This window comes from Mustelus asterias, chromosome 9, assembly GCF_964213995.1.
Source record: "Mustelus asterias chromosome 9, sMusAst1.hap1.1, whole genome shotgun sequence".
In the NCBI taxonomy this organism is placed as follows: Eukaryota; Metazoa; Chordata; class Chondrichthyes; order Carcharhiniformes; family Triakidae; genus Mustelus; species Mustelus asterias.
In genome coordinates this window covers 87,854,346-87,878,862 of record NC_135809.1, presented here as the reverse complement: position 1 = coordinate 87,878,862, position 24,517 = coordinate 87,854,346, and the positions used below count along the sequence as shown (strand labels likewise).

The following is a 24,517-nucleotide window of genomic DNA, read 5'->3' as shown; positions in this document are numbered from 1 at the left end:
GTAATTATTCATAACAGCAATCAAACTTAATGAATGTTCAGCCTTTTATTCATTCTTAAATAAGGTGAGTATTGGCTCTTGAGGCCCAGACGTAGTTATGTAGATCAGCTTCCATTTTGAGAAAACTTTGTCAAGGGAAAGTTAATTTTAAATACGTCACTCTGAATGCTTGAGAAAATATGGTGAGAAATGATGTTTCATGTGGTGCGTTTGACAGAGTGCCTGTCAGTACTTGGCAGCAAAAACCAGTGCCCCACTGGATACCAAGTTTACAGAATAAGTTTCCCTTAAGTGTATTCTTTCTTTGTAATTCCCATGGAGGGGAGCATGTCACAATGTCATGTGTCCCCTCTATAACTCCAAATTTAGTTGGGATTTGATCAGGCTACGTATCGGGATAAGCTTCCGTTGCAAATTTGGAAGATCAGAAATCCCACATGGTGGCAGCGCGGTTGGTGGTGGGCGGGGTGGGGAAGGTGAAATGGAATGGAGGTACAGTCTGGTAGTTCACACATCAGATGCTAAGTCACAGCTTCATGCCCAACATCTGTTCAGTGCCACTGCTTTTGTGAGACTGAGATAATTTTGCAATAAGGTGACTCTCTATCTCTCTCTCCCCAGGAAGGCAATGTGAAGTGTGATTGGAAAGGAGACAGTTGCACAGAGCTGGAGTGTGAGGAGCCTTTGCTTCATGTCCCAGGCAGCTGCTGCCCCATGTGTCCTGACCGTAAGTACCTTAGGACTGGACAGGGACTGACTTTGAAAATCATTAGCTTCACCTATAACTAGAATGGGATTTTTACCAGGGGGAACACAGGAGACTTAAAAAGTCAAGTTAGCTATGGAATAATCTGTCTAACCCCTGGATTACTTTCTCATTGGTTGAGATAGGATCTTACCAGAGGTATCTGAGATCCTGAGTGCAATTGGAAACATAATCCAGAGCCTCACTTCAAGGTAGGTCGTAACTGTGAGATAGTGAAATTCCTTGGCTCTGCTCCCCATCCATTAGTGATACTTCTCTGGAAGTGTAGCCGGAAACTTAATGAACTGCATACGCAAAATTTATATGTGTATCCCAGGGTATTCATCCACTGATGAAACAGGAGCAACTCTGGGGAAATTCCCAGCCTCAGTATAAGCTGCAACTCCAGCAGTAACGCCAGGAAGTACTTTCTCACCCAAACAAAGACTCGGTTACTTCATCTTAGAACACTACAGACAAAAATGCTGGAATCATTCTGGAGACAGTTAGATTCTGTAGCGGTGAAATCATGGTTTTGAATAAAAGCAATATCTGGATGGGGGAATGATTCCCCTCATCATTAATATTATCTTTGATGTGGAGTTGCCGGTGTTGGACTGGGGTAAGCTCAGTAAGAAGTCTCACAACATCAGATTAAAGTCCAACAAGTTTATTTGGTATCACAAGCTTTCCGAGCGCTGCTCCTTCATCGGGTGAGTGGCTACTCACCTGATGAAGGAGTAGCGCTCTGAAAGCTTGCGATACCAAATAAACCTGTTGGACTTTAACCTGGTGTTGTGAGACTTCTTAATATTTTCTTTGTCTTTTGTCAGTAAAAAATGCTTAATCTTTGGACCTTGGTTGTATTTCATAAATTTCCCCTTATTTTTTCCAGTACCACTGGTTTCACCTGCTACTGAGAGCTCAGTGCTGTACCCACCCATCACAGACAACATGATCCCTGAGAAACCAGCACCTACGCGGTTCTCCCGAGGCCCTCGGAGAGCAACTGTTCAACCTCTTCCCTCTGATCCCAAAGTCAGGCTGATGTTATTGTCTCCTTCAGCCAGGCCAGCATCCAGGAAGTCCATCCTGCAGAGGATTTTGTCCTGGAGTATCAGGAACAAATTCGCACAGGGGTTAACTGCATCACCTGAGGGTCAAGGGATTGTCACCACAGAACAACCGATGGTGGGACCTCCTGCAGAAACGGACACCAGCACAAACCGTAGCCCCCAGGGCAGCTCCCAGCTACAAGCTGTGCTTCCCCCTCCACCGACTGCCGCTTCCATAGACATTGTCAGGATTACAGACAAGATTACCCAGGAAGATTTAAGTAAGTTCACAGGGAGAGTATCAAAGGAAAATTTCCAGGTTTAGTGGCACATGACCAATGAGGACCTGACTGAAGTCAGGCCACCTCAGATAGGCAGAGAGTCAAAGGCTACTGTGAACCTGCCAATGCTGTTAGTGTCCTGTGAGGTGTCTATAAAATAAAGTTAGACAGCGAGTGAATTAGAACAAAGATTTTCAATTTATTAAACTGCAGCAAATCAGGATCATAATTGCATTTCCAATGTATTCATAAATCTGATTCTATATTTTGAACTGGTGATAGAATCAGGGAATTGGTGGTTCCATTGATCTATACTGTACTTATCCTACCCATCGGGTTGTTGCACAGCTCATTGTGGCTAATAGTACAGCAGCCTTAGTAGAACATCACACTGCTGCAGTCTCAGCAGGACATGGCATCCAACACAGAGGGAGAAGATGTGTGGGTTAGGTTGATTGGCTATGCTAAAATTGCCCCTTAGTGTCTTGAGATGCGTAGGTTGGAGGGATTGGCGGGTAAATATGTAGGGATGTGGGGGTAGGGCCTGGGTGGGATTGTGGTCGGTGTAGACTCGATGGGCCAAATGGCCTCTTTCTGCACTGTAGGGTTTCTATAATTCTATGAGAACAAAATTGGAAACCAAAAGTAATCGTTTATTTAAAAAAAACTCATGTAGGGAAAATGAATACTAAAATTGGCTGTGCGACACACTCTGAGAGACTCGCACTTCCTGAATAATGCTGCCCTGCAGAGATATAGGCACTTGTTCAAATTATATTCTGTCAGAATCTCATCGGCAACTTGTCACAGTTGCTTCTCCACCCCGCGATATTGTATCCCCAGCACCCCTTGGTGTTGTGATCTCTTCAGGCAGCCTAAATCGTCTGCTTCTTGGCACTGTTTTCTTTTGATATCACTTCCTGTCTACCTCTTGATGCTGAATCTTACGTATTTGATGCCAATACTTCTATTTTTCTGTTATCTGTTTCTTCAGGCTGCGTTGATGAAAATGGAGTTGCGCTCAGCCATGGGGAGGAAGTTCCAAGCAGCGATCCCTGTACCAGCTGCCTGTGTTTGGTAAGTACCAAGGTTTGAAGTATATTTGCATGGTGCGTACGAGGAGAGTGCCATAGATTTGGGCCAAAGGGAATGACACCTTTTATACAACCCCAGTTTATCAGCTACAAATTACATTATTGTATTTCGGATTGCTTGGTGCAAGCGATATATTCGAATGAATCTTTATTTTCTCCCTCTCCCTTCTCTCTCCGTTACCACGGATGATGGGGCAACTTCGGCAACCATATTCAACCGAGTCTTCGCCAAAACTGCCTTAAGCAATCATGCTGAAGTATTTTGAACTCCAGTCACTAAGTGCTGAACCATCACTGCTAAAAACAGATCGAGTGATCACTACTCTCATTTGCTGTTAGTGGGCTGCCTTCAACGTTCCCCCGAAGCTATGCAGCCATTCAGGGAAGTGCCATGTAAGAGCGAATAGGCTGTGCGCAAGCTGCTATCCCTTTCAGGGGTGCGCTTGTGTCGCTGCACATTCAAGGGAATGAACAACAAACGGGCTATATACAACGAAGGGAAATTAGAGAGAACATTGGCTGCCATGTTTGCCCAAATAACAATTGTGAGGTGGCGATGTCGGCATTGGACTAGGGCAGACACAGTAAGAAGTCTCACAACACCAGGTTAAAATCCAACAGTTTATTTGGAATCACGAGCTTTCGGAGCGCTGCTCCTTCATCAGGTGAGTACAAATAGCAATCGTGAGTAGACTTAAAATTAGCTCATTGTTTTTGAAATATTTTGCGATGGGCCTGAAGATGTGATAGAATCCCTACAGTACAGAAGGAGACCATTTGGCCCATTGAATCTGTACCGACCACAGTGATGCCCGATTAATTCACTCGGGAGGCTGGATCGTACCCGGGAAATAAAGGCTTTTATTAGCAACAAGAATGGAGCATACTGCCTAACAATACAATCCCAGACTAAAGGGTCACTAGGCAGTGCAGTGACCTTTATACTCCTATAGGAAGGCAGAGCCAACCGGAGTGTACCACAGAACAATACCAACAGGTGGAACACCCCAACCCTAACCCCAACAGTAACAAGAGTAACATATGTACAAGTACCCATAGTGATAACCATCTATGGTTCAGTACCCATAGTGGTAACCATCTATGGTTCACCACACACAGTATGTGATGAGGCACTTTATATGTATAAGTTCATTTTCACTGATTTTTCCTCCTCTTGCTTGGCGTAACAGCATTGTCCGTGCTTGTCACAACAGAAAATAGAACAAGACCAAGATATTGCAGTGGCGATATGAGAGGAACATGTGGCCATTCCTGATCCTAGCAGAATGAAGCTGCTAACAGGCAATAACCATATCTCCTCCAAAAAGGTATTTGCAAAGGGAAACGAGAATGGATATAACCGAAAAAGAGATGGGATAAAGGAAATTCCTGAAAGGATTTAAACAGCGATTATAGAAGTCATCTACAAAACCCTGCCCTTAGAGACAGAAAGAATGTTGACCATCTGTCATCACAGGCTCTAATCTAATGATCTGCTTTTTAAAATTCCTGTACAGGACACAGAGATACGCTGCAGTTCCATCAGCTGCTCTACCCGGGGGGAATGTACCAATCCAGTGAAAGTGGAGGGTCAGTGCTGCCCCCTCTGTCAAGGTAAAAGGCATTAAGCAAAATCATTTTGGAGAGGCACATTGTGATAGGGAGTGATATCCATATCTGCTCATAATAGGGTGAGAGCTTAAGATACGTGGTCCATGCTTTGGCAGCCATGAGAAAGTGTGACTGTGACAGGAGAGCGAGGCACCTTCTTGCAAACAAGCGTTGATTCAGTAAATGTAAAATAAATATATTGTCTAAGGCGACTGTGTGCATTGTGGACAAATAGGCCATCTTTTCATATCCATGACCGAGATTGAATCCTAGACTCATACAATGTGTCCATGTCTGAGTGGCGAGGCCACATGTGTAATGACCAATGGCCCCAGCGACACTATCTGTGTTTCTGCTGGAAACGCCAAAAGATTGTCAAGATACTTTCCTGGAGAGAGTTAGTGGTGGCTTCATGTGTACATCAGTCAAGAGGAAATAGAAGGATTGAATGAAAATTCCGAGCTTAGATTCATTATTAATGCCAAAGTACCTAACATGCTGTCACAAAGCAAGTGACAGTAAAGAAGGCAAATGGTATGTTGGCCTTCATAGTGAGAAGATTTGAATATAGGGATAGGGATGTTTTGCTGCAATTGTATAGGGCGTTAGTGAGGCCACACCTGGAGTATTGTGCGCAGTTTTGGTGTCCTTATCTGAGGAAGGATGTTCTTGCTATAGAGGGAGTACAACAAAGGTTTACCAGGGTGATTCCTGGGATGGCAGGTCTGTCATATGAGGAGAGACTAAGTCGGTTAGGATTATATTCACTGGAGCTTCGAAGATTGAGAGGGGATCTCATAGAAACTTATAACATTCTAACAGGGTTAGACAGGGTAGATTCAGAAAGAATGTTCCCAATGGTGGGGGAGTCCAGAACTAGGGGGTCATAGTTTGAGGATAAACCTTTTAGAATTGAGATGGGGAGGGTCAGTGCTGTGTGAATGTGTGGAATTCACTCCCACAGAAAGTAGTTGAGGCCAAAACGTTGTCTGATTTCAAGAAGAAATTAGATATAGCTTTTGGAGCTAAAGGCATCAAGGGAGATGGGAGGAAAGGGGGAAAGAGGATATTGAATCCACTGATCAGCTATGATCAAAACGAATGGCAGAGCAGGCTCGAAGGGGCAATTGGCCTACTCCTGCTTCTAGTTTCTATGTTTCTATATTTCTATGACATTTATCCCTTGAACAGAACCAAATCACTATCCAAACAAACCTACTTCACTTGACCAGTTTCATGAGGTTAACATGGACTCTATAAACACGGTTCCACCACTGCTCCTCAAACTCATTCAGGAGGAAGATGAGATTGTTCTTTCAGTCATATTTTAAGGGGTTATTAAATGCTTGCATCCCATTTGTTCTTCATAGGCTGCATATTTAATGGCGTGAATTACACCAATGGATCTCAGTTCATTCCACACGATAGTCCCTGTCTGCAGTGCCACTGCTCAGTAAGTAGACTCGGTAAGCTCCCAGTTGATGGGGAACAGATTCTGGAAACTTCGAGCGGCAATAAAGCATTAACTTGCAAACAAAAGCATATCACTAATTCAATAGAACCATTTTCATTGTCTTCATTCACGACACCAGCTGTAAGCAGCTTTCTCCCTCAAGTTGATGACCCTTGCCCTGCTCCATGGACATAAGATACGTGGCTATGGTGCTCTATGTTCTGCCCCATTCAGGTTCAGTGCAGTGAGAACAAGTCAGTTTCTAAAGGATCAATGTGAGGGAGAATGGGGATTTTGGGCATGTTCTGATGAAAGGCCATTGATTTGAACTCTGTTTCTCTCTGCAGATGCTGCCTGACCTGCTGAGTATTTCCAGCATTTTTGTGCTTTTATTTCAGATTTCCAGCATTTGTTTTGGTATTTATTAAGAGCTCCAGAGCATTCCAGTCAGGAGGGTGACCAGTACAGTGAGTGAAGGTTTGAAATATAATCCAGTCGTCTGAGAATTAGGGATCAGAAAAGAAGTAGCTGGAAACCTAAAGAAGCAGAAAATGCTGGAGGCACTCGGTCCACATCACCGAGACCTCAGGGTCAGTGGCCACCAGTGATTAGAGACACAGTACTGGTAGATAGGGGAGTTTGTGATGTTATACTCCCATCTAATGGTAGGAAGTAGGCACTGCATCAATGCTGTTCATCCCTTTGGCCTGGGATCATTTTAAAAGCAGGTTGTAAACTGGAGGAGATTGATTTTGAGGAGGGTGTGACTGATGGGTTTTTTGAATTGCAAATGAAATAAGTCTCGTACAAAAAACAGAGAGGACAATGTTGTTCCAACTCTTGTTTTGTCTTCTATTTGCAGGAAGGTTCAGTTACGTGCAGGTCACAGAAGGAGCAATGCCCACGCCTGCAGTGCAGCTTAATGCAGCAGGAGACCCCAGAGGGCCAGTGCTGCCCAGTGTGTGTCGATTCACTCTGCGTGCACCAGGATCAAATACATGAGGTGAAGCTCTCTGACCTTTCCCAAGAGATGTGAGAAACTAATTTTCCCATCACGTCGCTTCCGTTTCCCGTTCATTGCGATAGATAACTACTATTCGCCTCCACTGTGGTACCAGACTGACTGAAAATACTGGGAGTGAGCCTATACTGGGTGACAGAATGGAGCAATACCTGGCTCCCTGGTGTGACTTTCCACCTGTCAGATGAACATAGCAGGCGGCCATTCTGCACCTTCAGCCTGCTCTGATCACATTCAGTGAAATAATGGCTGATCTGTCATAAGAAAGACAGCGATAGACCCTGCAAAGTGATGGTCATTATTCTGGGTTCTCCCAGCAGTGGGAGAGGGCTCTATAGTTCCATTCTTTCCCTCCATTCCATCCGCCCTTTACAGTTTTGTATAGGCTTCAAAGGCCTAACAGGAATCAAAGTTATTTGTAGACCCTTTCACCATCTAGCAGCTTCTCAGTCATCTACAGTGTCGCTCAGAAAGTTCCCTTTACATTGTGCACCAGGTCTTCTCTGGTCATGTTCAATGTGAGTTTGGTGCAGAGTACCAGATGCATGATTCCTGTGGATATATTCCTCAACATGGCTCAGTGTGTTTCATATATATTACACAACCAATATAGTTCAACAGTTCTGAGCTGGCCCATTAAAACCAGCACCCTGCTGTGTTTGGACACATCGGCCCGAACTCTACCACCTTGCCCACCCTGGAATTGGCATGGGCGAGGGTCCCACAACGGAAATCTTCGTTGACCTTGGGCGGGCTCTTACAGTCTTGCCCAAGTGAGGCCATAAAATCCCAACCATTATGTTATTCCCATGATTAAAATTTCCTCCTTCCTTGTATGCGTGGATACCAGTTTGTTCGGCTGTGGACCCGAGATGTATGCCCCCATCTCTGAGGTCCATGGGTCTTTGGTCCTTCAGCTGTTGTTTGCTGGGCTGCTGCTGAATTGATTACACTGCTGTTCAGTGATGCACACTCTCTCTTTCTCTCTGCTCTGTCTGTGACAGGCTCAGTCCCAGTGGCTTCATGGTTGCGATCTCTGTCACTGTAACAATGGAACTGTGGAATGTCATCCCAAGCCCTGCTCTCCTCCCGCTTCCTGCCCGGCACAGTCCATCTGGTCCTGGCCTGATGGAGAATGCTGCATGAGCTGTGTGCCCAAACCAAAACCAAGTAAGTCCTCGTCAGAGATGTCAAACTGATTCTTTGAGGCTGGAATATTGGTGCATTTAAATGGGCACAACTCTCATTGTACCCGAATGGTCTGTTTGTTTATTTAGCGAATGCAAATCCCTGAATCCAAGTGATTGTTTCCTCATTTGCTGAGTTGAAGGTGAATACTCTGCCATCTAGTCTGCAGGGAGACTCCTTGGTAATATGCAATGTTCTTTGTGTCTTTCCACAAGTAGGGTTTGTACTGAGGCCCTAGCGATGGAGGTTGACTGCACATAGCCTGTGACCTGTCCTGAATCTATTTAGCAAGGACCGCTGTCGCCATGGCAATTCAAAGTCTGCCATTCAACAAAGTCACAAAGAACTTGCCTTCCTGTGTATCCGATCCTTTGATCCGGAGGATGCCTGCTGGGAGATCTTGGGAGTGTTCCATATGAGGGACTGAGATGGGAGGGGGGCTTTGAACAGGTCATCATGAAGTGGGCTTTTGCTCAGATGGGACTGTGGCTCAGGTGGGACTCTGCTCTGTGAAGGTGCTGGCCTGCTTTTTGTTTTATTCATTCGAAGTACATGGGCATTGCTGGCTGGCCAGCATTTGTTGCTCGTGAACTGAGTGGCTTGCGAGGCTTTTTCAGAGGGCATTTGAGAGTCAACCACATTGCTGTGGGTCTCCTCCCTCAGGAGGAGGCCTACATGTGACTCCAGACCCACAGGACAGCTGATTTCCTTCCCTAAAGGACATCAGTGAACCAGATGTTTTTTTCTGACAATTGGCAATGGTTTTATGGTAGATTCATAATTCCAGATATTTTTTACTGAATTCAAATTCCACCATCTGCTGTGGCGGGATTCGAACCCAGGTCCCCAGAACATTAGCTGAGTATCTGGATTAATAGTCTAGCGATAATACCACTCGGCCATCGCCTCCCCTCATGGTTGCTGCTCTCGTTATTTAGGGTGTTTGAGTGGTTCAGTAGAATGCTGGGCTCTTGAGGAATTGACCAGATTCCCTGTGAGTACAGATCTGGTCCTGATGAGGTGCATTATCCTGGTTCTGTTCAGATGTAGAATCTAGTTCTTGTTGAGGTCATGAGTTAGTTATATTGCAGTGCTGTTTCGTTCTGGTCTGTCGCTGTGTGTGATAGTCTACCTTTGTTGTGATGAAGGTTCTGGCCCTGTTGGGGTGGTCCTATTGGGCATTTTTCTGGTTCTGTTTGAGCACCATGTTAGCTCTGTTGGGCAATGGATTAATTCTGTTGGTAAATGGGTCTTAGTTTGTTGAAGTTTGAGTCTAGTTTTGTTGATGTGGTGCATGTATCTGATGCTTGGTAACGTGGACACTGGTATCTGGTACCCAGACGTATTATTTATGACCTGGCTGTACCTCTAAGATGTGGAGATGCCAGCGTTGGACTCTAAGACACATTGGTTGTCCTTTATATGGAGACAGTTGTGTATATCTGTGTGGAGCAACTGAGAGTGAAGGAATAGCTGTCATCACCTGCTCCAATATCCTTGTCATTGAGTGGAATTTTCAGGGCGAGCAGGTGAGCATTTTCTACAGCTCTATAATTTAAAAAAATCTGTTCACAAAGAGCAGACATTGCAAATAAAAACAGAAAATGCAGGAAAAACTCAGTTTGGCAGCATCTGTTTTGAGTCCAATATGACTCTTCAGAACTACAGAGAGGGAGAAATATATGGAAAACTGGCTGGGGCTACCTCATGACTTCATGAAGTAAAAATGGGATTGAATGTGGTGCCTATAGACAAGAAAGTTCATGTAGACAAGGAGTTAAATGTCGGCCTCAGCACCGCTGATCCAGGGAAGGTTAAAAGCAACAGGGCTTTCTGCTCCTAATCACTGTCCAATGACTCTGCCGGCAATTGCCCATCGAGACATTTGATAAAGGCAGGATTGTGTTTGGATCAGTACTTCCTATGGGTGAATATCCTGCTCGCAGAGGTCCCACCCTGGAGAATGACCACTTATCAAGAGTTGCTGGTGCTCTATGCATCAACAAAGGCTGACATCCCCAAGAGCGATAGATAAACAGCGATGATTTGATAAATGCTCCATTACCATGAGATGCCGGTCCAGAGTGCATTCGATGGCCATAGAAAATTGTAGGAACGTACTGTGATTTCTCCACAAGTGTTCCCAGCATTTGAGGCTTCCAGTCAGCAGTGAATATCCATAAATTTAGTCTTCAGGTTTAACTTTGCTCCGTGGCAGTTCTTTCACCTGAGTCAGAAATGAATGGTTTGAAGCCCCAGTCCAGACTTGAGTACATAATCCAGGCTGTCATTTCCGTGCAGTACTGAGAGCGTGATGCACTGTTGTGGTGCCGTCTTTCAAGTGGGATGTTAAACCGGTACCCTGTTTTATGGATGTAAAAAAGAATCCCACCACTCCAGTGTTCTGGCCAAAATTTCACAAACAAATTAACTGGTCTTTCATCTCATTTGCCTAAGCAAACACCATGACTACACCTAATATGTAACAGTAAATCATTGGGTGTGAAATGTTCCCTGAAGATAGTGTAAAGTGATCAGCATAAATACAAAATTATGCCGTGCGGCACAGTGGCACAGTGCTTAGCACTGCTGCCTCCCAGCTCCAGGGACCTGGGTTCAATTCTTGTCTTGGGTAACTGTCAGTGTAGAGTTTGCACATTCTATCTGTGTCTGCATGGGTTTCCTCCGGGTGCTCCTCCCATTGTCCAAAGACGTGCAGATTAGGTGGATTGGCTGCGCTAAATTGCCCCTTAGTGTCCCAAGATGTGTAGGTTAGATCAACTATCCATGGTAAATGTGTGGGGTTATGGGGATAGGGTGGGGGAGAGGGCCTGGGTAAGATACTCTGTCAGAGAGTCGATGCAGACTCGATGGGCCGAATGGCCACCTTCTGCAATGTAGGGATTCAATTCACACTCTTTATGTAATGTTCCTGAATTGCTCATTGTACTACTGTCTTCCTGCAGAGGGAGCATCCTGCACTGTGTTCGGAGAGTCGCACTACGTGACCTTTGATGGGCTTTTCTATGACTTCAGTGGAACCTGTGCCTATCTGTTAGCCCAGGATTGCGAGTCAAATCGTTTCAATGTAAGTACTGATTTCATGGTGATGAGCTGTGTTTTGATTCAGTCAACCTTGAGCTATCCAAATTGACTGAAGGGGTGGGGAAAACGATCTTCGTTCCTCTTTGCGCTTACAATGAGGGTGATGCAACACATTCCAGTTATGAGGGGACTCTGCCATTTGTGGTTGGGTTCAGTCCCACAAAATAGGTGTTGGTGTCAACAAACCAGCAGAAGACAGAGATTCCAATGTCACTTCTTGAGAGGGAGAAACATTGTCCTGCATTAGTCCATCATTCACTGGTGAATGAGGGTGAATGAGAGGGAGAGGCTGTATGCCATTCTTGTCAGATATTGGAAATTAGGCTTCATGTGGATCGCAGACACATTACTCCTGGCCAAGGCACCAGAAAACAGCACAGAATTATAAAATCACCCTGAAAATCTTTGAAAATTTCATATAGTGATTTGAAAACTTTTACTTTTATTGTACTAATAATCCAGAAGGCCAGGCTAATGATCTGCTGACATGGGTTCAAATCCCATCATGGCAGCCAGTGAGATTTAAATTGAATTAGTATAATCTGGAATTAAAAGCTGGTCTTAGTAATAGTGGCCATGAAACTATTGCTGATTGCCATAAAACCCATCTCGTTCACTCATGCTATATGGGGAAGGAAATCTGCCATCCTTACCTGGTCTGGCCTACATGTGCCTCCAGACCCACAGCAATGTGGTTGACTCTTAACTGCCCTCTGAAGTGGTCTAGCGAGCAACTGAAATTAAGGGCAATTAGAGATGGCCTTGCCAGCAATGCCCACATCCCACGGAAGAACAAATTTTAAGAATGGACATGGCAGCATCTACAATATCTATCAACAGCGAACCCACACATCTCCATCAACCTCCTGGGGGTGGAGTTAATACAGAAGAGAACAGTGAGAAAATGCAGGAAAACATTGGTAAATTTACAGAACGTGCATGCAATTGGCAAATCAATTTAAGAAAAGGACAAAGTTATATATTTTGGTTGGAAGATTAAGCAGGCCACATATTCCTTGGAAAATGAGGAGCGAAATGGGTTTGAGAACAGAGAGATCTAGAGGCACAGGTACACACATCGATTAAAGTGATAAAATTATATTTTAAAACGCAAACAAAAATATTGAGATTTACTTCCAGAGGAGTAGAATTAACAGCAGAGAGGATATGTTAACCTTGGTTAGGTTGCCTGGAGTCATGTAAAGAGTTCAGATCGCCATGTTATAATGATACTGTGATAACATTGGAGAAGGGGCAAAGAAAGTTCTCTGGAATGACACCTGAAGTGAGATGTACCTTTCTGGTAAGACTGAACAGGTGGACCTTTCTTCTCTAAAAAAGAGAAGACAGAGGACTGGCCTGCTAGAACGCATTATTGTAATGAAAAAGATGGAGGGGATAAACATGGAGAAGATGTTTCCACTTGCATGGAAGACCAGTAGTGTGGGCCATAAATATAAAATAGCCACTAATATCTCCAATGGGGAATTTAGGAGAAATGTTTCACCCAGAGAGTGGTTAGAATGTGGAATTTCCTACCACAGTGGGTAGCTGAGGCAAAGAGTGTAGATGCATTTATACAGGAACACCACGACATGGATAAACACCAGGCGGGAGAAAGGAACAGAAGGATCAGTTGGGAAGCATGAAATGAAAAAGAGTGGAAGATGCTCCTGTAGGACATAAACATGGACCTGCTGGGCTGAATAGCTCCACAGTAACTGCATCCACATCCAGCTCAGAGGCCTGTCCTCGCACGGAACCTCAGTTCCAAGCCACCTTCTTCAAATAGATGGAACAGCCGAAAACTGACTCAACCCCCAGTGCAGAAATACACCACTACTTCAGTTGTCTTCCGGTGATGAGCATACGTGCAAATTAAATTTGATAACCCACACAGTAAGTCCTGGTTGAATTCTAGTAATGATTTGTTTTCCTCAGGTAGTTTACCAGAATAACTGGAATGACAATTCCACTGAGCCTGGGACAAAGGCCCTGATTGTACAGATTGAAAATACAACCTTTGAGCTTTCAGATAGGAGTGGAGTTCGAGTGAACAACACGGATGTGGACCTTCCTTACTTTGATACAGCAGACATCTCCATTCAGCATTCAGGTATGCAGCTTCCTCAGTGGAGGAATAAGCACGGTTAGAGAGGTGGCAGCTCTCGGATACCTCGTTCAACTCGTCTTGAACCTTATCCAACACAGCATGGGAAAGAGGAATTGTCCAAAGATGTGCGGGTTAGGTTGATTGGCCATGCTAAATTGACCCTAGTGTCAGGGGAATTAGCAGGGTAAATATGTGGAGTTACGGGAATAGGGCCTGATTGGGATTGTGGTCGGTGCAGACTCGATGGGCCGAATGGCCTCCTTCTGCACTGTAGGATTCTATGATTCTACTCCAGATACTCGAGCACATAACCCAGGCTGACACTTTAGTACTGAGAGAATGCTGCCATGTCAGACAGAAAAGAAAGAATGGTTTATGTCGTGCCCAGATGTCCCAGAGTGCTTTATAGTGGATCAAGTATTTCTGAAGTACAGTTATTTTTATGATGAAGGATGGGGGTGGGCTTCTGGCACAACGGTAGCCTATCTGACTCCAAGTCAGGAGGTTGCATGTTCAAACCACGTCAGGCTTGCAAAGTTTTTCTGCAGCTCTGGTTCCTGGATTTTAACAGTGGCACAGTGGTTAGCACTGCTGTTTCACAGCCCCAGGGACCCGGGTTCGATTGCAGCCTTGGGTGACTGTCTGTGTGGAGTCTGCACATTCTCCCCATGTCTGCGTGGGTTTCCTCTGGGTGCTCCGGTTTCTTCCCACAGTCCAAAGATGTGCAGGGAAGCAGAGTTACTTGGATGGGGTGGGTGAGAGTCGGTGCAGACTCGATGGGCCAAATGGCTTCCATCTGCACTGTAGGGATTCTGTGGTTCTATGGAGATGTTAACTGAGGTCCCATCTGCGCCCTTATGTGTACATAAAACATCCCATGGCACAATTAGATAAAGAGTAGAGGGGTTTCTCTCAATGGTCTGCCCAAAATAAATCCTTCAAGCAACACCTAAAACAGATTATCCGTTCATTATTACACTGGATGCTTTCAGTGGGAGCTTTCTGCGCTCAAAATGGCTGCTGTGTTTCTTACAGTACAACAATGACTACACTTCAAATGTACTTCATTGATTTTGAAGCACTTTGGGACTTCCTAGAGAAATGAAAGGTGCTATATAAATGCAAGTCTCTTTGTCCTTCTTTCCAGCACCCACTCTGTATTACAATTGTTGATGCTCTAATCAACACTTGCATCACTTAAGGACTGATCTCTCCAGTGCCTCCTTGCTGGTTTTTCTGTCTCCAAGTTGCATGATCTGCCGAATTCATACTTCCAAATCTTCTGCGGAACATCCATCACCTCCATCTTTACTATCCTCTGCTTCCCTCTGCCCAGCACACTGATTTCTAAGAAAAATTGTCCTAATTTTCAAATCTCTTTGCAACCTGACTGTACCCAATCCAAGTGATCTTCACATATCCCAGTCTGAGCTCCCAATTCCTCCCCAGATCTCCCATTTATTTTGTGAAGATAACTACGAGCTGTACTGACCTTGGTCCTTGACAGTTATGTTCACCTTCTGAATGTGAATAAACCGCACAATTTTCTTTTACTTGAACCTCACTGAGTAGAACTATAATCATAGAAACCCTACAGCGCAGAAAGAGGCCATTCGGCCCATCGAGTCTGCACCGACCACAATCCCACCCAGACCCTACCCCCATTTCCCTACATATTTTACCCACTAATCCCTCTAACCTACGCATCTCAGGAGACTAAGGGGCAATTTTAGCATGGCCAATCAACCTAACCCGCACATCTTTGGACTGTGGGAGGAAACTCGAGCACCCGGAGGAAACCTACGCAGACACGAGGAGAATGTGTAAACTCCACACAGACAGTGACCCAAGCCGGGAATCGAACCCAGGTCCCTGGAGCTGTGAAGCAGCAGTGCTAACCACTGCGCTACCGTGCCGCACTTGTTTGAGAAGCCATTTTCAGCTGTGAACAACCCTGTTATATTAGGGTTGTATTAGAGGTTGTTGCCTCTTATATTTTCTAATAATTTTATCAGTCAGTATCCAGCCCTAAACAATATATTATTTAATCGCTAATTTTCATGTTTCTATGCCATCATTTCAGGCTCTGAGCAAAACTAAATCTCGCGCAAGTAGTTTGCACATCCACAAAGCAGGGATCTGTATCCTTGCGGGGCTACTTTGTTGTTGATGTCAAAGAGGTTTCCAACTGATTTGGTGGGGTAGGGAAAGCAGGGTGCAGCATTAAATAAGCTGCAAAAAAGGACTGGGAAAGATAGGTAGCACTGAGGTACTAAATGGGTGCTTTGTATCTGTTTTTGCCAAGGAAGATTACGCTGCCAAAGTCATAGTGAAAGAGGAGATATTACAACGACTGACTGTACCTAAAATGGATAAGATACCAGGATCAATTGGAGGATGCCGAAGGCAGTGAGGCTGAAAGTTGCAGTGATACTAGCCATAATCTTCCAGTCTTCCATAGATACATGAGTGATGCCAGAAGGCATTCAACAAGGTGCCGCACAAAAGGTTGCTGCATAAGATAAAGATGCATGGCGTTATGGGTAATGCATTAGCATGGATAGAGGATTGGTTAACTAACAGAAGTCAAAGAGTGAGGGTAAATGGGTGTTTTTCTGGTTGGCGATCAGTGACTAGTGGTGTGCCTCAGGGATCAGTGTTAGGACCACAATTGTTTACGATTTACATAGATGCTGTGGAGTTGGGGGCTAAGTGTAGTGTGTCAAAATTCGCAGATGACAGTAAAATGGGTGGCAGAGCAAAGTGTGCAGAGGACACTGAAAATCTGCAGAGGGATATGGATAGTCTAAGTGAGTGGGCAAGGGTCTGGCATTTGGAGTACAATGTTGGTAAATGTGAGGTCATCTATTTTGGCAGGAATAAGATCAAAATGGACTATTATTTAAAGGGTAAAAATTTGCAACATGCTGCTGTGCAGAGGGACCTGGGTGTCCTTGTGCATGAATCACAAAAAAATGGTTTACAGGTGCAGCAGATAATTAAGAAGGCGAATGGAATTTTGTCCTTCATTGCTAGAGGTATGGGGTTTAAAAACATGGAAGTTATGTTGTAGCTGTATAAGGTGCTGGCGAGGCCACACCTGGAGTACTATGTACAGTTTTGGTCTCCCTTACTTGAGAAAGGATACACTGGCACTGGAGGGGATGCAGAGGAGATTCACTAGGTTGATTCTGGAGTTGAGAGGGTTGGCTTATGAGCAGAGGCTGAGTAGACTGGGACTATACTCATTGAATTTAGATGAATGAGGGGGGATCTTACAGAAACATATAAAATTATGAAGGGAATAGATAAGATAGAAGCAGGGAGATTGTTTCCACTGGCGGGTGAAATTAGAACTAGGGGGCATAGCCTCAAAATAACGGGGAGCGGATTTGGAACTGAATTGAGGAGGAAATTCTTCACCCAAAGGGATGTGAATCTGTGGAATTCTCTGCCCAGTGAACCAGTTGAGGCGACCTCATTGAATGTTTTTAAGGCAAAGATAGATTTTTGAACAGGAAAGGAATTAAGGGTTATGGTGAGCGGGCGGGTAAGTGGAGCTGAGTTCACGAAAAGATCAGCCATGAACTTATTGAATGGTGGAGCAGGCTCGAGGGGCCAGATGGCCTACTCCTGCTCCTAGTTCTTATGTTCTTATATATTCAATAAGATATGGGGAGCAGGCAATGGGAAAATGAGGCAAATCAATCATGATCATATTGAATAGTGGAGCAAACACGAGGGGCCATATGGCCTACTCCTGCTCCTATCTCTTATGTTCCCATTAGTTTAACATGGGAAGCATAACCAAGTGTTCCCTGCCTTTGGAAAGCCCTGCAGATTTGCTATATTTACCAATCCTCTGGTCCCTGCACTGTGAGAGAGTATACAGGTGACAGCAATATCCAGCTAAGTTGCTCTTGGTAAATGGTTTCTGGTGCTTCTTTTCAACAGGACTCTATGCAATTCTGAAGTTGCCGGAAGGTCTCAGCATCACCTGGGATGGGAAAGGTTTTGTAGAAATCAATGTCCCTGAATCATTGCAATCAAGAATGTGTGGACTTTGTGGCAATTTTAACGGAAACTCGTCAGATGATTTTGTGTAAGTGCTGAAATGCATGTTCATATCTCAGAGCAGTGAAGCTGAGACCATTTGAACATCTAGGGGAGGAGGAGGGGGGAGCTGGGTAATTCTAACCAAATTTGCCGGAACAGAATCCCACAGGATCTGTGGAATGCTGGTTTTACATCCCGTTCAATATTGCTGTCCGTTGCCGTCAATGCAGAGTAAAAACAGACTGGGCGGCGTGTTGCTTTTAAACTCAATGTTGTCAGTTTCCAGATGGGTGGGTTCGATTGAAATTGTTCTCCCGGTCCCTGGGATAATTCAAGCCTTGTGCCACTCGTTCTCGCAACTCAGTCTCTTGCTGCTGTTGTCTTCTGCTGTAACTTAAGGGAAATGCTTACTTTGTGTCTGTTGCTTACTTTGATCATAGTAAGAAGTTTAACAACACCAGGTTAAAGTCCAACAGGTTTATTTGGTAGCAAAAGCCACACAAGCTTTCGGAGCTGCAAGCCCCTTCTTCAGGTGAGTGGGAATTCTGTTCACAAACAGAGCCTATAAAGACACAAACTCAATTTACATGAATAATGGTTGGAATGCGAATACTTACAACTAATCAAGTCTTTAAGAAACAAAACAATGTGAGTGGAGAGAGCATCAAGACAGGCTAAAAAGATGTGTATTGTCTCCAGACAAGACAGCCAGTGAAACTCTGTGGGGGTTACAGATAGTGTGACATGAACCCAATATCCCGGTTGAGGCCGTCCTCGTGTGTGCGGAACTTGGCTATCAGTTTCTGCTCAGCGACTCTGCGCCGTCGTGTGTCGCGAAGGCCGCCTTGGAGAACGCTTACCCGAATATCAGAGGCCGAATGCCCGTGACCGCTGAAGTGCTCCCCAACAGGAAGAGAACAGTCTTGCCTGGTGATTGTCGAGCGGTGTTCATTCATCCGTTGTCGCAGCGTCTGCATAGTTTCCCCAATGTACCATGCCTCGGGACATCCTTTCTTGCAGCGTATCAGGTAGACAACGTTGGCCGAGTTGCAAGAGTATGTACCGTGTACCTGGTGGATGGTGTTCTCACGTGAGATGATGGCATCTGTGTCGATGATCCGGCACGTCTTGCAGAGGTTGCTGTGGCAGGGTTGTGTGGTGTCATGGTCACTGTTCTCCTGAAGGCTGGGTAGTTTGCTGCGGACAATGGTCTGTTTGAGGTTGTGCGGTTGTTTGAAGGCAAGAAGTGGGGGTGTGGGGATGGCCTTGGCGAGATGTTCGTCTTCATCAATGACATGTTGAAGGCTCCGGAGGAGATGCCGTAGCTTCTCCGCTCCGGGGAAGTACTGGACAACGAAGGGTACTCTGTCCACTGTGTCCCGTGTTTGTCTTCTGAGGAGGTCGGTGCGGTTCCGCACACACAAGGATGGCCTCAACCGGGATATTGGGTTCATGTCACACTATCTGTAACCCCCACAGAGTTTCACTGGCTGTCTTGTCTGGAGACAATACACATCTTTTTAGCCTGTCTTGATGCTCTCTCCACTCACATTGTTTTGTTTCTTAAAGACTTGATTAGTTGTAAGTATTCGCATTCCAACCATTATTCATGTAAATTGAGTCTGTGTCTTTATATGCTCTGTTTGTGAACAGAATTCCCACTCACCTGAAGAAGGGGCTTGCAGCTCCAAAAGCTTGTGTGGCTTTTGTTACCAAATAAACCTGTTGGACTTTAACCTGGTGTTGTTAAACTTCTTACTGTGTTTACCCCAGTCCAACGCCGGCATCTCCACATCATGACTACTTTGATCATCCCAGAGCAACTCACATTTTTGCTTCGTCCATCGTCGAATAATGTTTGATAATGTAACAGTGGCAGAAGGGCTAATTCTGTGCCACCCCTTTCCCAGTAAAGAAGTTGTGCTCACTGGGCATATGCTTGGAGTGCCTATTGCTGACTACTGTTGCCTTGTACACTGTCTTCCCCACTGCGAACACAGGCTGAGGAACTGGCTCAATAATCTTGTCCAGTCTTCAAACTTTGCTTCAACTTTGCAATCATCCAGCTTGTGGGATATCAGCGCTTTGATAAAATATTTTCCTTCATTCCCATTCAGTGTTGGCATCAGGCATTTCCATCTTAACAATAAAAACTCTCTACATTGTCCCATGAAAAGTACTCTGATGTAGAGCAGATTAAATACAAGGTCATAAAAGTTCCTCTGGTTGCAGTCCCAGTGCATTGTGCCAAACAGTGTTCTCCAATGCTGACCCCACTGGAGTTTGTGGGGTCAGTAGGAGGCTGCCTTATTTACTTGCGACAGCTCAGTGCATCTCCAGCGCCCGTTTACCCTTCTGAGCAGAAACCCTGGCACTGCTCGATACTGACCAACTTCTCTCAATTCTGGCCATCCTCCCATTGGCTGCTGGAGCAAGAGATCTTAAGTACAAAGTTAGCTGGACTCTATCATTGAGGTCCATGTATGGCCACGTGTGGGAGGCATTGCGCCTCCACTTACTCAGTGTACTGGCCTGCACCGATACACCAGTATTGGACCTGCTATAATAGAGAGCACCTACCCAAAGCTGCCCCCACTGGCTATCATTCACCACCGGGTCTTCTCTATTTTTTGGGAAAGAAAAGAACTGGCTGTCCAAAGTAAAAAAAATCTAAACACGTACTAGCACCCGATCCAGCAGTGCTGACAGGACAGTGTACAGGCAGCTTTATTCTGCATCGACCTTCTGTTATACCTGACCTGCTACAGCTGGTTTGAAATGAATAAGTGCAATCCACTGCCACATTGCTTTCCTTTTGTAAAAATGCAAAAACTCCCCAAAAGGTAGAACAACCACACAAGGGTAATATTGATGTTCCTTTCACTGGAAACTGGGATTTTCATGGCGATTTCTAACTTAAATTACTAGTTTCAAGTCCAGTGAAATTGCATGAATTAAAGGTCACTAACGGTGGATTGCTTCTCTGTGACAGGTTGCCGGGTGGCGAAGAGGCTTTGTCACCCATTGAGTTTGGAAATAGCTGGCTCATCAGAATGAATAAAGACAGCCCCTGCAGTGTCAAAGGTACTGAGGAGCCATGCCATGGTACAACACTTGCTGACATCCAATCAGCAAACAGCACTTGCAGCATTATCATGGTAAATTTGATGGAATTAATTGTTATTGTGATTTTAAGACCAGAAGCTTGCTTTAGGAGCTTGGCCTGTCCAAAGTGGAAGGGAATCCGTGCCCAATCTCCCAATACTCGTGGGCTCATTCCTTTTCAACAGCTAAGCTGGCTAATGTTCTGAGATTGTCCCAGAGGTGGGGGGGGGGAGAGAGTGAAAGAGAGTGAGTGTGTGTGTGGGTGTGTGTGTACGTACATGTGCAGGGGTGTGTGTCTGTCTCTGTCTCTGAGAGCCGAGAACAGGCCCCGCTGAGATTGGCGTGCCATTTTTAAAGGCGCCCTGATCAAAACAGAAACCTTACTGACGACCCCCCACGATCATCTGCGCCATCCTCATCCCTCCCCAATAATCACCAGTATCCCCATCCCTTCATCATCACTGACATTCACATACCCTTTCATTGCCTGCTTCCCCCTCTCCTCCACCGTAAATAGATGAGGCTCTCCCAAGGGCCCGTCCCTTGAACTGCCCAACTGCCTTCTGGCATAGGATGGCACTGCCAGGTTGGCACAAAACTAGTAGAGCCAACCTGGCAGTGCCAGCCTTTGCCAGGGGCACTGCCAGGATACTGCCTGGTCATGTTCCTTTTCCCCGGGGGGGCTATTCTCACCCTTGCTCCACCGGGAGGGATCCCCTTGACAGGTTCATGCCTTGGTGAACCTGTTGTAAACCTTCCTGATGTGACGTCATATTGGCGAGATATTTTAGTGAGGGGGGGGATTAATTTGGGAAGGGGAGTGGATAAATAGGTGCTAATTTATTCAAATCATTATGGGCATGAACCTGATTACGTCACCGATGAGGGGCGGGGGAAATCGGAAATTGTGATCTCGCCGGCTAGATTTGCAACTTCTGGTTTTCGCTGGATATTGAGAGCACAACACACACTCCAGTGATCTCACACGCGTGAGAGTGCGGGCTCAAGATCCCGGCTGGAGAGTGTATAGGGGAGAGAGAGGGAGTGTGTGCACACATGTGCAGGAGAGAGAGAGAGAGAATGAGTGTTTTGGAGAGTGGCGGAGTGAGGGAGAGTCTGTCTTACTCTCAGTCTCGGGTTTCTCACTCTCTCTCTTTACCACACACCAACACTTACACACACCCACTCATAGTGGATGAGGGAATGAGTACCCTGAGACTGGGAGTGAGCCTGGCGCGCACACACACACACTGACCCTCTCACACTCTGGTCATTTTTATTAATTACTCTTTTTTTAAACTTAACTATTTATTGCTCTGACATTGCTATCGTTACTCAGCAATTGTGTATTTTCATAATACCTCAATTTTCAAAAAATTCAGTTTAATGTTGTGCAAAACCTAATATTTCCAAAATTTGCTCTTTGGCCCCTTGAATGAGAAACAAAAAATCTAAATGTGCCCCTTCACCACAACACTCCCCTTGCGGTGGTGTCTCTGTACTTGGCTCTGAGTCATCAGCCAGACTTAATTAATCAAGTACAGTGAGTGTAGATCAGCTATCAGACTAACATAATTGACCACAGAAAAATTGAGAATTGCTCTGCAGCTCAAAACAAGGCAATAACCTGCTCACTGACACTCAGTTTGGATTCCACCGAGGTCCTGCAGCTCCTCACCTTATTAAAGCCCTGGTCCAAACATAGAGAAAAAAAATGAATGCAAGAGGTGAGGTGAGAGTGACTGCCCCTGACATAAGGGCAGCATTTGACCGAGTGTGGCATTAAGGAGAACTTGCAAAAAACGGAGACAGTGGGAATTAGGGGAATATTCTTCATTGGTTGGAGTCGTATCTCGCACAAAGGAAGATGGTTGTGGTTTTGAAGGTCAATCTTGGGTCATCCTGGTGTGCAGGAGTTCCTCAGCGTAGGGGGGTCCTAGAACCAACCATCTTCAATTGCTTCACCAATGACATTCCTTCCATCCGATGTGCAGAAGTGAGGATTGTAAAGACTTCAACGAGACCATTGAGGTTGGCCTCTTATTGCTTGTCCAATCAGGGAACCTTTGTTGTAGATGTAACTGGGAGTGTCAGGTCTCCTGGCACTCCGACTGCTGACTTGGAGCTTGTAACACTCTGTGAACTTAAATAGAGCTTGCATAATAAAAGGGAATCTGGTGAAGGGATACCAGCCTCTGCTGACTTATTTCAATGATGTTCACAAATGATAACACCATGTTCAGTACATTGGTGACTGCTTAGATATTGAAGCAGTCCATGTCTATTCTACCTGATTTCAGACTTGTATTGTGACATGTTGAGAGAGGTGGAGGGTCCTATTTTACCATTTTGATTCAAAGTGTTGGGCGGACTTGAAACTGGGAGTGTTTCAGATCCGACTTTTAGGCCCGTTCTGAGGCGCCCTCATACACACTCTGCCTGAAAAAATATCAGCGCTTCCAAATAGCGCTGCACAAGCCTGTGGGCGGGGCTTTACACACCTTAACACACTTAACAAATCCTGCAGCTCCAATCGGAGCCTCCAACCGCACATACACAGAAAAAAAATTGATAGAATGCGGCTCCCCTGCCACATCGCTCCCAGGTCGGATAATGCCTCTCCCTGGCCCCCACAGACATTGCCCCACACCCACAACATTACTGACCTCCTTATCCCCCCACCCACCCATCACACAGACCGATTACAACCCCTCCCCCGCTTCCCCCCACGATCTCAGGCAGAGTAGCAGTGGACCCCCCCCTTCCCCCTCACTGATCTCAGGCAGAGTGGCAGCGGACCTCCTCTCCCATCCCCTCCCCTCCCTCCCCCTCCCCCCCCCCACCCCCCCTCCCCGTCCCCCCACCGATCTCAAGCAGAGAGACACTTGGCACTTACCTCCTCACTGACTGGAGCGCCCGAGTCGGACTTTTGTGGAGTATGTCTGTTTCGCGCTGATTCTGGATGGGTGAATGCGGCGGTAAAGGGGGAAGTGCCGATAAGGCTGGGCGTGCAGCCTATTAACTCAATTTAAATGCATGCAAATGCATTTAAATAACCGTCATGCCTGTTTTGGGCCCGGTCCTGATCGTGGCCATTTTCGGGCCTTAGTAAAGGAGGGACCGGCGGCAGGTGCAGATCGCACTACGCGCCTCACATCCGACTTTTACCAAGTTTTCGCGCCTGAAAACGGGTGCCACGCGATGGTAAAATCGGGCCTGGAGAGTTCCAATCCATAAAACTAACTCCAAAAACAATGACCAAAAATGAAAATTTAAATGTCATGGCTACTAACCTACCCTGAACCTTTGATAACATTCATGACTATATGAGTTGTGCTGTTGGAAGTACTCCATTGGTGATCGCTCCCTCTGTCCTGTTGTTCTCAGGGTCCATTATTTCAGGCAGCGCATGGGAGCATCGACCCTCAGCCTTATTACCGGGCATGTGTGGCTGAGCTGTGCAGCTGCGTGGAGCAGATATCGCGTCTGTGCAGCTTACTGTCAGCCTATTCCTTCCGTGCCCTGAGGAATGGAGTCATCTTAAACTGGAGAAATGAAACACTATGTGGTGAGTGCCTGGGCATCATCCTAAGCTGCGGCTGGTCAGATGGAGCTGGTATCTGAGAATGGTCAGTTAATTCCGCGCCATCAACATTTATATCATGCTTTTTAACTTAGTAAAACTTTCAA

The 24,517-nt window shown here is 45.6% G+C and overlaps 1 protein-coding gene across 1 annotated transcript in view; it reads left to right on the top strand.

The window, feature by feature from the left end:
* The first annotated feature begins 478 nt into the window (after window positions 1–478).
* LOC144499155 (kielin/chordin-like protein) overlaps window positions 479–24,517 on the top strand; it is a 32,477-nt gene continuing 8,438 nt past the window's right edge. The window contains exons 1-12 of the mRNA XM_078221235.1: window positions 479–727; window positions 1,641–2,081; window positions 3,076–3,158; window positions 4,693–4,789; window positions 6,157–6,239; window positions 7,102–7,242; window positions 8,265–8,430; window positions 11,415–11,536; window positions 13,495–13,669; window positions 17,621–17,768; window positions 20,715–20,880; window positions 24,215–24,395. Coding sequence (XP_078077361.1) covers window positions 715–727; window positions 1,641–2,081; window positions 3,076–3,158; window positions 4,693–4,789; window positions 6,157–6,239; window positions 7,102–7,242; window positions 8,265–8,430; window positions 11,415–11,536; window positions 13,495–13,669; window positions 17,621–17,768; window positions 20,715–20,880; window positions 24,215–24,395 — 1,816 coding nt within the window. The 5' untranslated portion in view covers window positions 479–714. The remainder of the gene's footprint in view (window positions 728–1,640; window positions 2,082–3,075; window positions 3,159–4,692; window positions 4,790–6,156; window positions 6,240–7,101; window positions 7,243–8,264; window positions 8,431–11,414; window positions 11,537–13,494; window positions 13,670–17,620; window positions 17,769–20,714; window positions 20,881–24,214; window positions 24,396–24,517) is intronic.